The sequence below is a fragment of the Argiope bruennichi genome, chromosome 1 (genome assembly GCF_947563725.1).
Source record: "Argiope bruennichi chromosome 1, qqArgBrue1.1, whole genome shotgun sequence".
Classification (NCBI taxonomy): domain Eukaryota; kingdom Metazoa; phylum Arthropoda; class Arachnida; order Araneae; family Araneidae; genus Argiope; species Argiope bruennichi.
In genome coordinates, this window is record NC_079151.1 from 143,292,877 (window position 1) to 143,308,538 (window position 15,662).

At 31.5% G+C, this 15,662-nt stretch overlaps 1 protein-coding gene across 4 annotated transcripts in view; it reads left to right on the forward strand.

Annotated features, from left to right (window-relative positions):
• LOC129987846 (toll-like receptor Tollo) overlaps nucleotides 1–15,662 on the forward strand; it is a 307,447-nt gene that overhangs the window by 247,824 nt on the left and 43,961 nt on the right. For 3 of the 4 annotated variants that reach the window (XR_008785606.1, XR_008785608.1, XR_008785617.1), the window contains one exon: nucleotides 1,785–6,538. Coding sequence is in view for 1 of the 4 variants with exons in the window: in XM_056095959.1 (XP_055951934.1) it covers nucleotides 2,877–6,485 (3,609 nt within the window). In the remaining 3 variants the exon portion in view is untranslated. Of the gene's footprint in view, nucleotides 1–1,784; nucleotides 6,543–15,662 lie in introns of those variants that run through there. The other variant, XM_056095959.1, reaches the window with a different exon arrangement.

Genomic DNA, 15,662 nt, shown 5'->3' on the forward strand with positions numbered 1-15,662 from the left:
ACTTGGCTAACTTCCAAAAAAGTCACAAAAGCTTTCCTGGAATTTTAACCGCCAACAAATAGTTTCTCTATAATGAGAGACACTTTAATTACTTCAGTAGATTTAGAAACGAGATTTCTGCCTTTGTAGGTTTGATTTCTTCGTCTGTTAAGCTAAAATGCCTCATTGGTAAATGCTTCTCTAAGCCTTAACTCTTCTTTTTTTTAAGGCAGGGGAGAAAATAATGTAACAGTTTCAAGTTTGGTTCTTTTTTTGTCAAACTTTCAATTATTTAATACTTTTTAATAGAATCTAAATTACCATTTACAATTTTTCTATTTTATTTTCTTACTTTTTATTCACTTTGGATCCTGCAATTTTCATTTTTGTGTCCCATTTGTGTTTCTCTCCATATATTGATACTGTGTTTCCATCTATGTTTTTTTTTTCCCTCTCTCTTTTGTCGGTTTATAGATGATAAAATGATTTGCTTGAAACCTAAAACCAACTTTGACAATTTTACAAATTATTTGATGAATAATTTATTTGATCCACGTTTTTAATAGTAATGAAAAGTATTGTGAGATACATAATTTAATAAGCATTATAATATATAGAATACTTTTTCTTTTATCTCAGGGAAGTCACATATTTTCTTGTACTAAACTACAAATATGGAAGGGAGAAGGCTAATTGACAAATTAATTCTAAATGCAATTTATTTGACTCATTCCAAAAACAGTGAAGTTAAACTTTCAAATTCAGAAGGTGCTTTGTTGTTTATAACCTTATAAATTTAATTTTGGTAATCTTATTTACCCTACATTTATTTAAGATCATAAAAAATTAGTAAATGAAAGAAATCATAATTTTGTTTAGAAAATTCTTTAGAAAGTTCTATTAAAAGAAATGTTTAATAACGAAATATATTTAAATGATTCAGTAATAATATTAATGTTTGAAGGGCCTCTTTATTATTTCAAATAATTTTGGAACATAACATATCTGAGAAATATTTGAAATTCGTCCGATGTAAATTTTAAATAAATTAACATATTGTTAAGAGAATATTTCCAAATTACTTTCTGCGTTTTTTGTTGTACCTTTATTAAGCTGCTTTATATATATATATATATATATATATATATATATATATATATATATATATATATATATATATATATATATATATATATATATATATATTTAAAGAAGAATCTAAATGATTGTTTAAATCAATACAAACTTAACTACTTTTATACTCAGTTTGAAGCAACACGCTCTACTTTGATTTGAACTTTATGATTTTGTCCGTAGTCAGATGACGGGAGAGCACTGAGCCGATATCGCTTTCTCCAAACTGCATCTCTGCAAGTATTTGGCATAAGCCAGGCATGCTTTTACGGTACTTTTTCGATGAACTGGCTTTCTAACTTCGAAGCAGAACTAAAGCGAAAGATTACAACTGGGATGCGGCGCTTTATCTATAATAGGAAAAGAGTTTACAAATATAAGAAAAAGTGTTGCTACGAAATATTTTTGGAAGTTTTATGCTAAAAAATTTGAATTTAGTTTTTCTCGTAAAAATTATAAAAGTCCATTTATTTATTTATTTTTCATATTTATACGTTTTTGATCTTCTAATTTTATTACATGTTCTTTGTCCGACTAGAGGCCCGCACGCAAATAGAGAACTATAACGATCAATCGAGATATATTATGTTTTCTTTCTAATTTCTTTAGTATTGTTATGTATGTTGTCAATTGATAAGTTTCTCACGATGTTGTCCTTATAAATTTTTCAGGTAAACCGAAAAAAGAGGCCGACTTCTTTTCTCTGTCGCATCGCATTCCTGAAGAGACAGCCACAGTGCCTCTGGGAACCATTCGTCTCTATTACGAGTTCATTTCATAGATGAACAGCCAGTGACCGCCGCTAACACCGGGGAGAGAAGATTCTGCTCAATTGATTTACTGCATCGCTCTTTCTGAAATTAATGGCAAGCTTAACTAATGCGTAAAAGCATCTTCTGACCTACCTGGGCTGCAAATGAGCCAGAAATGGTCGCTGCACACTCCAAAGGAATGTGACGGCCACTTAGTCCAGTTGACAGATGTCTGTGGAAGAATCCATGTTCGAAAACCCGGGGGAAGAGGAACCAAGCGGTTAAATCCCCGTAGAGCACAATCGGGTTCCAGAGTATTATTTGTCTTCTTCAAGCTTTTGTGAGAGGATACTTCAACTTGGGGATTAAGTTGGAAGCGGAAGATTGTCGGAGGAAGGAAAAAGATCGCTTCTTCTTCGAAGTTGTTTCCCAGCGATTAGCGCTCTTTTTTTATTTATTATTTTACTTCGTTTTAAAAGAATAGAACAAGTTTTGTTCGAAATAACTGGTTTTGTTCTGAAATCTATTACAAGAAGGGTTTAAAAAAAACACTTTAGATTTGTACACACGAAACTGGTACGAAGAATTCTGTTTGTGATTTTATATTTATTTCTCCTGGAAAGGGGGAAAAATGATTTTTTCATCCTGGAAATGATACTGGACGATTGCTTGACTTTAAGTGAACACATTGGCGACAGTCCATGGAACAATTACATAAATGTGTTAATGTAAACGCTTTTATATTTTCATAGTAGCGTCCAATTACGTGCCAGAAAGTTTACTGAGAGATTTGATACTGTAATACTTTTATTGTGATATAAATATATTGCATGTTCTCGTACTGAAATAGTTTAGAATTATCTCCAGATTCTAAGTGAAAGATTATCTTCCATTCAATAGATTTGTATAAATAGCATTTACTGTTGTTGCATCCAGTCCTGCGAATTCTATTTTAGAGTTTATCTGCAAACCAATATATTCTAACTTTTCAACATATCATTTTCGAAAGCGATGATGGACCAACTGAAGCTCGTTGTTGTGTTTCTAATAATTCTTGTGCACTCCAAGCATGCCTATGTTATGAATTATGCAGCACCCAGTGACTGCCAATGGACTACGATGAAGAGTCATCAAATAGAACCTGGCGTTCTGCTAACTTGTCATGTGAGTGGAGTCGGTACGCAGATGGACAGTACGAACTTTAGCCTTATACAGTCCTTGCATACTGTTGGACTGACCATTATCTGTGATGATCGTTACGTAGAAGGACGCCTTACAAACAGTTCCTTAGCGCATCTCAAGCATTTACAGTCATTGAGGTTTGAACGATGTTCTTTTTCCGAATTAGCAGATAATGCACTCCTTGGGTTGATAGCGCTCAAGAACCTCACGATCCACACTGGTAAATATGAAGACAATAGATCCATCTTTAGTATTGGACCAACTAGCTTGATGAAAGTCCGGGAGCTGGAATATCTGGATCTCGCTAATAACAATATCGTCTCTCTTCCCGAATACGCATTCTGTGGCCTTATCAACCTAAAACAGTTGAATCTCAGTTATAATGGCTTACAAGACGTCAAGCATCTTGGATTAGAAGAGCGCAAACTTTTCCCCTGCATTCCGGAACTTCAAATGCTTGATCTATCACATAACAGATTGAAATATTTGACAGATGAAATTCTGTCATCTCTTAGAAGGCTGAAGAATCTATCTCTCAGCGACAATCACATATCTCAGATGTCACCGTACGCTTTGATTGGTTTGCAGAGGCTCCAGTTTATTGATCTGTCCAATAATAAGTTAAGTGAATTCCATCCACATTTTTTCCACCATTCTACTGAACTGCGAGAAATATTACTTCGTAATAATTCTGTTGCTGGTTTTCCTTCGGCCCTTTTCAGATCTTTATCCCAACTTATTCATTTGGATGTGTCCCACAACATAATATTTGACTTGCATTTTCTTTTAGATTCCTTCAAAAATCCCAATCGATTAAAAATCTTGAATTTGAGTTACAATAAAATTAGACGAATCGAAGGCATGCCGTTCCAGTCCTTAATTAACTTACAGGTTCTGGATCTGAGAGATAATATCATTGAATATATAGCTGAGAAAGCATTTTCTCACTTAACTAGTCTTAAGATTCTGGATTTAACCAATAACAAATTAAGGTTGATCGAAGCTGATACATTCAATGGCCTTCTAAATCTTCAAGAACTGTGGCTTTCTAGTAACCACATGGAACTGATACATTCAGATGCATTCATGAATTTGACTCGACTCCAGTATTTGAGTTTAAAAAACAATAGTTTAACATCTTTTCCAATAGCCATCAATAAAATGGAATACCTCTTAGATCTAGATTTGTCTTATAATTCCATTTCGAACATAACGAATGATACCTTTGAGAATCTGAAAAGCCTCGTAACGCTGGATTTGAAGTACAATTTTATCGGAAATTTAAGCCGTGGTACCTTGAGAGATCAGTACTCCCTGAAGATTCTGGATCTTTCGAGAAATCGTATACAGTCGTTAGAACATGGGATATTTGATGATGCTATAGAATTGGAACGAATTGAACTAAATGATAATCTGTTGTCTGACATAAATGGGTTGTTTATGAATTTGCAAAATCTCAAGTCACTGAATGTTTCTCGAAATAACATAACATGGTTTGACTATGCACTTATCCCAACGGGACTTATTCACTTAGATATGCATTCAAATCGTATTGACAGTTTAGGCAACTATTTCGAATTAGAATCTATTTTGAAATTAAAGTTTATGGATGCATCTTTCAATAGAATTCAAGAGATAAATCCTGCGACTTTCCCGTATGGAATTGAAATAGCATCTCTTCGCAACAATTCTCTCAAAATAATTAACTCATTTACATTCATGAGTAAGACGAATTTGACTTTGATGGATCTGCGCAACAATGACATTCAAAACTTAGATATCAATGCCTTACGATTAAGAAGTGTACCAATAACAAGAAACCTTCCTATTTTCTATTTGTCTGAAAACCCCCTTCATTGCGATTGTACAATGGAATGGTTACAGAGGATCAATAATTTAGATGACATGCGCCAGTATCCACAAATCGCTGATTTAGACCAAGTGCTGTGCCACATGACATTTCCTAGACAGCATGCTTTGGTACCCATAACTCGAGCCAAATCCAATGAATTCTTGTGCAGATATAGAAGTCACTGTTTTGCCCTCTGTCATTGCTGTGAGTTTGATGCCTGTGACTGTGAAATGGTGTGCCCAGAGAATTGTACTTGCTATTCTGACCAAACATGGAATACCAATATTGTGGACTGCAGCTCCAGTCGCTACACGCGTACACCAGCTCGCATACCAATGGATGTAACAGATTTGTATTTAGATGGCAATGATATGAGTCAAGTTGGCAGCCATTCGTTTATTGGACGAAAGAATATGAGAATACTTCATATGAATGGCAGTAACATACATGTCATTCGAAATAGAACCTTCAATGGGTTGATCAACTTGTTAAAGTTGCATCTGGAACACAACTACATATCTACAATTCATGGTTATGAATTTACAAATCTCACAAACTTGCAGGAATTGTATTTATCCTATAACCGCTTGACTTCTATAAATAATTCCAGTTTCACCCATCTGAAATTTCTTAGAGTTATAGCTCTGGATCATAATAATCTGATAGACTTCCACGTTTGGAATTTGAATTATAATCGCCGTCTGTCTGTGGTTCGCTTAGGTCATAATAGTTGGACCTGTTCATGCGATTATTTGGGAAGCTTCCAGGATTGGCTTTTGGCTGCTGGAGCATTCGTTGTGGATCGAGAAGATGTACGATGTTATAAAAATCAATCAGCTGGACCCTACGTATTAGAATTCAATTCCACTGCTTGTTCTAATCACAGTGCTCTGACCTATTACAAAGATGAATTTGCTGGAGATTATGTGCCTGTGATGATATTGGCTCCATGCTTATTTATTCTTTTAATTTTAAGTTTGGTTTTGTTCTGCATTTATAACACCGAGATGAAGATCTGGTTTTACAGTCGCTATGGCATTCGCCTGTTTCAGCGCAACAATTATCCTACTGAAGCAGAAAAGCTATTCGATGCTTTCTTGTCATATTGCAAAAAGGATGAGGCTTTCGTATCTCAGATGCTTGCTCCTGAATTAGAAGATGGAACCTATCCTCACAGGCTGTGCCTCAGATACAGAGATCTTCCAATGGCCGAATATGTCGCTGAAGCTATTTCCGAAGCCATTGAATGCAGTCGATGCACTGTAGCTGTAATATCCGAGCAATATTTGAAAAGTGAATGGTGCATCTATGAGTTGAAGGCTGCTCACCACGAGAGCCAAATTAACCGGCGCCACCGTGTCATTGTGGTTCTTCTGGACAAAATAAGCTTCAAGGACCTCGATTCAGATGTCCGGCTATGCTTGAGGTCGGCGTCTGTCGTCCACTGGGGAGATCGGAGGTTCTGGGAGAAGCTTCGGTTTGCCATGCCTGAAGCCAGACTTCACAAGGATAGTGTCAATTGCAAAGACTTTAAGACGTCTTCACTAAGGAGATCTTCCATAACAAACTCTGTGAAGCTCGTGTGATGAGAAGGGACCATTTGGGTTCATCTTTATGATCTGTCTGTGATATACATAATGTAAGTATAATTATGTTTTGGATTCATTTTTTTTCTAATTATTTCTTAACATTACTTACACTTGCATCCATACAAGCTGCAATTCGCACAATATTTCTTTTAAATATGACACATTTTTTTTTCAATTTCAGGAATATTAGAGCTTTATGAAATTTTATACGTATATAATAGCCTTGTAAAGTATTATTGTATCTTTTACATATAAAATTTCTGTAATTAATACAATAAAACAAAATATTTGCCCGTACCATGACAAATGTTTTTGAATATTAGTGGAGTTTAATCTTTTTTTGTTCTCCTCAAATTGAGTCTCTTATTTCAGACAGTAAGTGGCTAGTTCTTCTTTCTTTTATGCGTTTATATATATATATATATATATATATATATATATATATATATCAGACAGAATTTTTCAAAAAGATTTAATACTTAGCTGTGAAAAGTCACTGCAATGATATTCATTACAGAATTTAATTTTCATTTTAATAATAATATATAGTATCTGAAAATACTATGATATAGTATATAAAATATAATATGTAGTATTATATATTATACTATGATATATATTTATGCTATGATATATATTTCAAATACTATAATATATAGTATATGAAAATACTTTACAATATACTATTTTAAATACAAATATAATATGATTCTGCCATTAGTTCTTCTCAATATGTATGCACATCAATATATAGGGTCTAACATTTCAGGCAATTGCATACAAGTTTTAAATTTTATATGAACAGTTTATCCGGTTCAACATTCCGTGATTATTTCCATCTGTATGTTTATCATGGCTCAAATGATCTGACGTCTCGAACTAGCTCGAATAATTTCCGTTTTATGTTATTTGTCCCATATTCAGAAAATATGCCGATTGTGTACGTAGTTTGAATTAAACATTCAATCCTTTAAATAATTTAAAATAATTTAAAACAGTTATTTAGATATACGGTGGTTACGTATTTAGTTTGTTAAAAAAAATTCTAAGGAAACAGCGTCAATATAAAATGATCAAATATTTCAAATGAAACGTGGCTTATTTCAGATTGTTATTTCCTCCTATTACCAATATTATTGGCTATGGGTAAAATTCAGAAAACCACCTGACCATTTTAACTTCAGATAATTTAATCTCAAAAGAATCGAGATTTTTGATTGAAGATCAAACATTGAAGTTTTATGAAGAAGATAATATGGAAGACATTAATACATTTAAAAACCGCAGATTATCGATAGTTTGCTATATTTTATTAAACACAGCATGTTATCAGTCCTTACAGAAAGAACTAACTATTCAAAAAGACTGAAATTTTGTAGGTAATTTATTCTTTTATAAGTAAAATACAATATTAATGATAATTTGATTTCACTATTTTTAGGGAAGTACTGGCGATAAAATCCGACTCTGTCAAGTGCTTTAGATCTGAAATAAACAACAAAATTGAATCTGAAAAAAAAAAAAAATGAAATTGAAATCCGAATAAGAAAAATGTATCGCATTATGTATATAGCAATTGTCCCAAAACCGGGGGAAAAAAATGTGCATTTTTTTTCCGTACCTGCTTTTGCATAAAAAATGTAAATTAAGCAGAAGTGAAAAACTTTTTTTTAAAAATTATATTGCTTCTTTTGCGATAGATTAATTATTACGATTTTCTGAATACTCATTCTTTACATAAAACATACGTGTGTGAAAATTTATAATACAAATATAAACTTTTATTTTTAGTTCACGTGATTTTATTCGGAACTGTAAAACAGTCCTCTCTTAACAATTATTCTTTCATTTGCTTCATTTGTACAGACTTTTATTCAATTTGTTTTATGTTTGTAAAAAATGGAATCTTGAAATTCGATTTTGACTTTTTTAATTACTTTCTGACGTATTGAATTTCGAAATTTTGCACTTTTTTGTATTATGGAGGTCAATACACCATTTTAATTTACAATAGAATGATAATTGGTGATTTCTACTCAAATTTATTTACATAGCTTCATTATCAGTTTCTTATTCCCTTAATTAAATTTTGATTCCATGTGAGGGATGCCATCTGGTAGGCAATTCGAGAAAAAAGAATTATTTCAAGATTCCAAAATATTTATAATAATGAGTTATAAATTGTAAACTAAAACCTGAAAACTAATTTTAATGTAAATATTGCACTTTTTAGTGCTCAATTGGTGCATTAAAAAAACAATCTTTGTTCTTTTTCTCTACTATTGGTAACTTTACCTCTTACATGTATTTATTTAACAATCATAAAAAAAAATTCATTGTTATGTTAAAATAAAAAAGCCTATAAAAATGAATCTATGGGCTATAATCCGAATCAGGATGCTGGGTTACTGTACAGCATATCCCCCATTCTTTCGATCAGGGGAAGGAAATAAAGATGATGCCGAAAAGAGCCCCAGGAGAAGCTGGTCCTCTCGCGTGTGTTGCAGCACTCGATCAAGAAAGGCAGCATATATATCGCACCTTCAAAGCCTCCCCCCACATAAATCGCAGCCAGAGCGGCCCTTTCTTTCGCCGGAAATAAATTGGGTCACATCTTTCACCGCCCTCGCTTCCTCTCTCTTGTGGGTGGCGGTTCGCCTCTGGTGAGGAGGAGGTGCTCTCAACCCCCTTACTGAAAAAAATATATATTCACCCTTTTTAAAAGTGGTTCTTTTAGAGTAAGCCGCTCCTGTGAGGTTCGGGCGTAATTATCAGCGGTGCTCTAATCGGCCTGATAACAAGCGTGTCTCGGTTTTACTCCTTTGTGTCGGAGTTTTGAAATTTATTGAAAGCCCAGGGAATTGGATGAAGGGATGATGCATGTTTACGCAACTTTGCAGTGGAACTACAAAAGACTTTATCGGATGATCAGTAATTTTATAAGGTTAATTAATTATAATTAGTTGGATCTTTTGACGGAATGTTGGAGGTATGCGTTTATCTTGCTTTTTTTTTTTTTTTTTTTTTTTTTGCGATGAAATTAGATGATAACTTAGTTTAAACATTTTGATGCACCTGGGTCATTTCTCTTTCATAAGCTGACCAAGTGGATCGTCTGATTTTGATCACATTTATATGTAAATGAAACGCATGAATCTAATTAAATTTATAAATTAAAATGAATTTCAAAAAAAATATTGATTTATGACATAAACTAAATATGAATTTGGAATTTTTCCAAGTTTTCCAAGTCTTTCTCCAAGTTTTTTGTAAGGATCAAAAACTTATTTCCCTTACCAAATATTCTTTCTTAAATTGCTCTTCTAAACTTACAAATTGTTAGGACAAACAACTGTAGCAAATCTTTTTTTCGGTTAATAAAGAAAAAAAGAGTTGTACTAAGATGGTATTGCAAATCAGATCGACCGCAAAAAATTCATTTATATAATAATATTACGATAGCTCTCCAAATAGATTTTGTTCATATATTTTTTTCTAATTCTGTAGAGATAAATATTTAGCTAGTGACCACTTAAATATAGTGTAATAACTTCTTAAACTGTGGATCGAGTTTCATTTGGATCTGGATTTTTTTAAATCTGATTTTTCAATATAAGCTATCAAAAATGATTGAGAAGGTTATTTTGACTATGATACACCATTTCAATTTCTCAATCAATTATATTAAGTAGAATTAAATTTCATATAGCATGAAGAATCATGTATTTGTGTACAAATGCATATGATATAATTGCTGTATTCGAAATATCATTTAATTTCAGTTTGTATTGCATCAGCAGTTCCATTAAATATTTAAGGAAATTTATATTTTTATGCCAACGACGTTTTAAATTCAGTTTGTGTCTTCTTTTTAAAGAACTTGTTACATTGCTTCAATTATAAAACAGATGTTTACATTTAGATATCATCAATTAAATAGTTTAGCAAAATAATAGTTCTTATGCTATTACACTAAACCTTTAAGTAGTAAAATATGTTATTATTTTATAATCTAGCCTCTTATTAAGTATTAAAATGATCCAATAGTCCAAAAAGCCGTTATAATAACTAGTGATCCCCATAAAGTGGGACTGGGACAAACAAAATAACAATAATAATTGTGCATAAACGTGGGTCCAAAAAAGGCAAACAATAATATTAACTCGGTTTCTAATCATATATGAGAAAAACAAACAAGGAAAAAATGAATGACGCTTTTCATAAAATATCATAACTGGATTTGTACGCTGTGCGTTGTATGTTGGCGTGAATTTGAAAATCGAAAAACAATTTTTCTTTCAATTATGTGTTAAAAAAATGTGATTTTATCTGATAAAAGAATTTTTTTATTGGACTTATGACACAATTTTAAGTTAACTATTTTTTCTTTGTAATAATTTGTATCCCGTTTACTAAAAAGTCAATTGCATTATTTTAAAGTTAAATAAACTATAAAAAATGTACTACTTTTTTTATGAAATTATTTCTTTAATATTATTTATTAAAAATACAGCAACCTTCTCCTCGTGGAAAGGCAATAATAATAAATAAAATTTTTGGTACAAATTGGTGACACCGTACTATTCAGGGCCCAAAACTGGGCTTCGAGGAACATTGGTTTAAGAAGCCTTCTTCTGTTCTAAACAATGTTGGCATGGCTACTAAATGCCACAAACTGTATAAGAACATTTTTCATTAATTTTATAAGTTTTTTTCCTTCACTTTCCAACTGATACTCATCATCAATGTTCATGGAAGGTTGTGTCCATCGCACACTTAAAATGACTAGCTCTGACTCACTATTTTTTAAATTTTCCATTTTATCGTAAGATTGTAGATCTTGTCTTGTCAATGTATTGATCTTTCATATCAGATTTTAACTGGATCAGATTTCCATATATTCTAGGTTTTCAATGATTTCAGTCTTGAACTTGCGATCCTTCGATTCCAAACCTGAGAACTGCCATCCACTGTTCACAGTTCTGTGCTTGTAGAGATGAACGGCCATTTTTATTATATGTTTTATTTTTTTTATGCTTCTATGAATTATTAATTTTTAATTAAATATTTTATAAATGCAATATTCGATGTGACGGGGAAAAGTGGTTCCTGATTTTTTTTTTCCAATGCATATCTCTACAATAAAAGAAAGAAGAAATATTATATCACACGCTAATCATTTTTTTCTTTTTATCCTTTGATAAATAATTTTACTAATAAGATCAGCAACAAGGTTTCATATAATATTTTTCGAAGTATAAGCATTTAATAGTTTTTGTCATAAGCTTATTCTTTTATAAGGATTGATATTACATCCGTATATCATTAACTAATTTCGCATTTATAAGCATGCTTTTTTTTATTTCGTTGAAGAAATTGCTTGGGCCGTAAAAAAGTTATTTATTTGTATTCTAAATAATTAATAAGTTGTGCTCATTATTTCTAAAGAAGATTAATTATTCAAGTAGAGTTAAATGATTAATAAAAATAAATAGGGTGTTTAATTAGAGGCATTTTTCTAAGAGGAGCAATGCCAATTTTCGCTGGAGGGAGAAAAAAGAGGGAGCATGTTTTTTACCCAAACAAACTGTTTTCTCTTTCATGCGTTAAAAGAAAATTTCAAAAAACATCAAAAAATTAATAAATCTAGTTTTTCTGTCGGAAGCAATTTTTTTTTTTTTTTCTGCTTTCTTTAAGATGAAGAAAAAGCTTCAGGTAAGACGTTCAAACTTTTGCTTTTATGCTTTACTTTCAGTATCTTAAGTGTGCTTCTGGGGAAAAAAAATGAAAAAGCAAAATCCCAACATTTACTTTTCTCTCCAAAAGATTCTTATATCTTTTTTCGTCTTTTTTTATTATTACTTTTTTTTTTTTTATTTTCCTTTCGGACTGTTATTTCTCCCCTGCAAATGCACAGGACGTGTTAGATGTACCTTGGCAAACGATAAAAAAAGAAGGGGAAAAAAAGAAGAAGAATGAAAAAGAAAAGATCGAAAATGGAATATTATATTGTTCAGAAAAGAAAAGTAAAATAGAATGAAAAAAAAAAAAAAAAAGAATGTAGATGAAACTTCATACAAACCTAGACGAGTTATGTCGAGCTTGCTGGCCATTGTATGTATAAAAAATGAAAGGCGAGAAAAAATTGTTCTATTATTCGATCTGCTAACCCTATTCCAACCGATAATTTATTTTCGATCCCTTGCTGCACGTTTGTTGTACAACAAAATTTCTGATTCGAAATTGTAAAGGAAGAAAGAAAGCAAAACGGATTGCTTTTCACGACTGGAGTTAATATAACATTACCATAATCTATAACATTGACAATAGTAGGGAGAAATAATGAATGAATATGTAATTTTTTTCTTCTTTTTGTCAAATATGGTTTCTATGTCTAGAATATTTATTATTAAAATAAAACTGCGTGACAAAACGTTTGACGCGTTTTTCATATTACATTCGAATAATAAGCATTCATTTACTCTTTTAGTTTAATGAAAGATTTTATAAAGCATGTTATAAGAAATTAAAGCTGTAAATTTTATATTGGCTCTCGAAATAGCGGCCAAAACATAAATACTAACTTTGTTGTTGATATGAAAAGTACATCAGGAAATATTGGTTTCCAATACACAAAATTGTACTTTGATGATTAAATGTTTTTGTAAATACATTTTTAAAAGGATACATGAGTATGACTAGAAAATACAATCAGTTTTGTTGCGACTGACTGACTAAAACCAGATAACTATTAATAGGCATCTACTTGCCTTTACTGCAGATGGATAGGAAATATAAGATATATAGCTCGGAATGATATAATTTAAAATTGAAATTTTAGCGTGTTGGATGACTTATGATGTTTTGTGAATTATTGTTATTATTATTTTTGATGTACTTGCTTAGTCATCATTTCTTGTTAATTGAACTACTCTATGAAGAAAGTGCTGTGTTTTCAATCTTCTACTGTTATACTGACGTTAAAATGTCGACACATACCATAGAAAAAAATTTGAAGGGAAAAAAAACATGTATATAATTTTAAAACTGTCATGCGCTTTTGTAAAAATGCTTAAAACATTAATTTATTGTGCTTTTTTTTTGTTTGAATTTTTTTTCAAATTGAAAATTTTATTATTTCTGCTTATTTTGCTAGGAACTACGATTTCTAATTAAAATTTTGAAAGAAATATACGAGATATAATAAAAGAGAATTGTTCATTTAAAATTCATTAAAGTTTTTTAAAAAAAGTTCTTAATTCGTGGAATGAAAAATAGCGAATTTCAGGAATTTAAATTTGCTTGTACTTGCATGATATCTTTGAGATATATACCCTGTGGTGGCTTAGAAACTAGTGCTTCGGACATCTTAAAAACTGAAATAACTCTCTTCTCTAGGTGTTTTTGGTCACTTTTAAAAATATAACTGAAGTTAAAAGCAATTTTTGTTGATTATGGATTCATTTTTTTTATGAAATAGGTGGAGAATTAAGAATGAATGTAATGGATTTAAATTTTTTTTTCTTTCGTAAAAAGTGGAAACAACAATTTGTTTTCTATAACACTAGGTTTACCATGACTTGGCATGTACCTATTTCTACTAAAGGAGTCAAAGTGACCACTTACAGTATTTAATTAGAAAAAGTATAAATTGCCCTGTCTATTATGATGTTAAAATGGAAAAAAATTATATATTTTCAATATACTTGTTAATGTGTGGTGTGATGAAAAGGTAGTTCCGCTGTGTTTATTTACTAAAGAAAGTCTTTATTTTCTAATCTAGATCTTCAAGACCATCTATTCTTCTACCATCATTTTCTATCAAAACGTTGACTCACACGTCTTTGTACTAACAACTTGTAATAGCTTCTATCTGACTGACTTTCGGCTCAGTCTTCTTGCTTCTTATATACACACATTTTACTAACACATACTTATTTCTATATTTATACCTATGCCTATGTGCGTCCCTATCAAGTCGCTACATATTTAAATATAAATGTATGTATTCTCAACGATATATATTTGAATGGTCAAAATGGGCCCTTCGGTAAAAGCAGGTATTCTATATACATTTCTCCGAAACTAAAAAAAAGAAAAAGGTAATATTTACGATTATATGTCTTATAAATGCTAGTAAAATTTAATTAAATATTCTCATAAAATACAGCTATAATTTTCTTGAAGAAAATTTACGAAAATTTTTCTCAGAAGAGTCAAAATGACCCTTGGTAAACCTAGTGTTATATATTGGAATAGAAACAGTAGGAATTGCAATTTTTTTACATGCAGTCCAGGACTAATTAAATATGTTTTATGCTCCCAGTTTTAATTTTTTTAAAAAATTATTTACATTCCAGTACCCATCTGGGGAAAATGATCAGTAAAATTCTAGAACTTCCAAATTTTTTAGATTGACTGTGCTAGAATTGGCGTGAATTTCAAGTGCTAGAATTGGCGTGAAACGGATGCACATCTGACCATTAAATCCTGTTGCAATACTTTTCTTTATAGAGTCCTTAAATCGAGAAGTTTTCGCTGGACTAGAAGTGATTCTTTTCCTTTTCGCCTCTAATTCGCAGAGAGACGGAACGACCTTTCAAAGCGATGCTAAAAGTCGTAGAGTTTCTCATTTTCCGGTTCTGAGACGGTGAATGCTCGGTGAAGCGCGGGAACCTCTTTTCAGGAACTCGAAATTCGATAGTTTCCGATGAAATTCTTCGTCGTGGGAAAAAGAAGTCGTAGAACTGCTCAGTTTCTGGCGCAGCTCATTCATAGTTGAGGTTACGTGGAAGGTCTGTTTCAGGATTGAGTTACTCATTGTTTTCGTTCGATCACGTAAGTGGAAGCAGCAAAAGGGGAAGGAAAAAAAAAATAGTTTACGCTCTGCAGGCTATTAAACTGGGGGATATAGAAGACTATGCAGTCGAAAGAATATGTTTTGGCGTATAGAAAAATAGCGCAAAGATCTGCTAAACGAGACACATTATTCTTAAAATATTAATATGTATTCCGAGAAAAAAAAATTGATAATTTTCTTAATTAAATACTGGGTAAAATTTCGTTTCTCAAAGTAGTTATTATCAATGAATATTTTTGTATTGATATAATATGATTAAAAGTTTGCATGTATTTGATTCATTGGATTAACTTTTTGTTTTTAAATTTAATGAG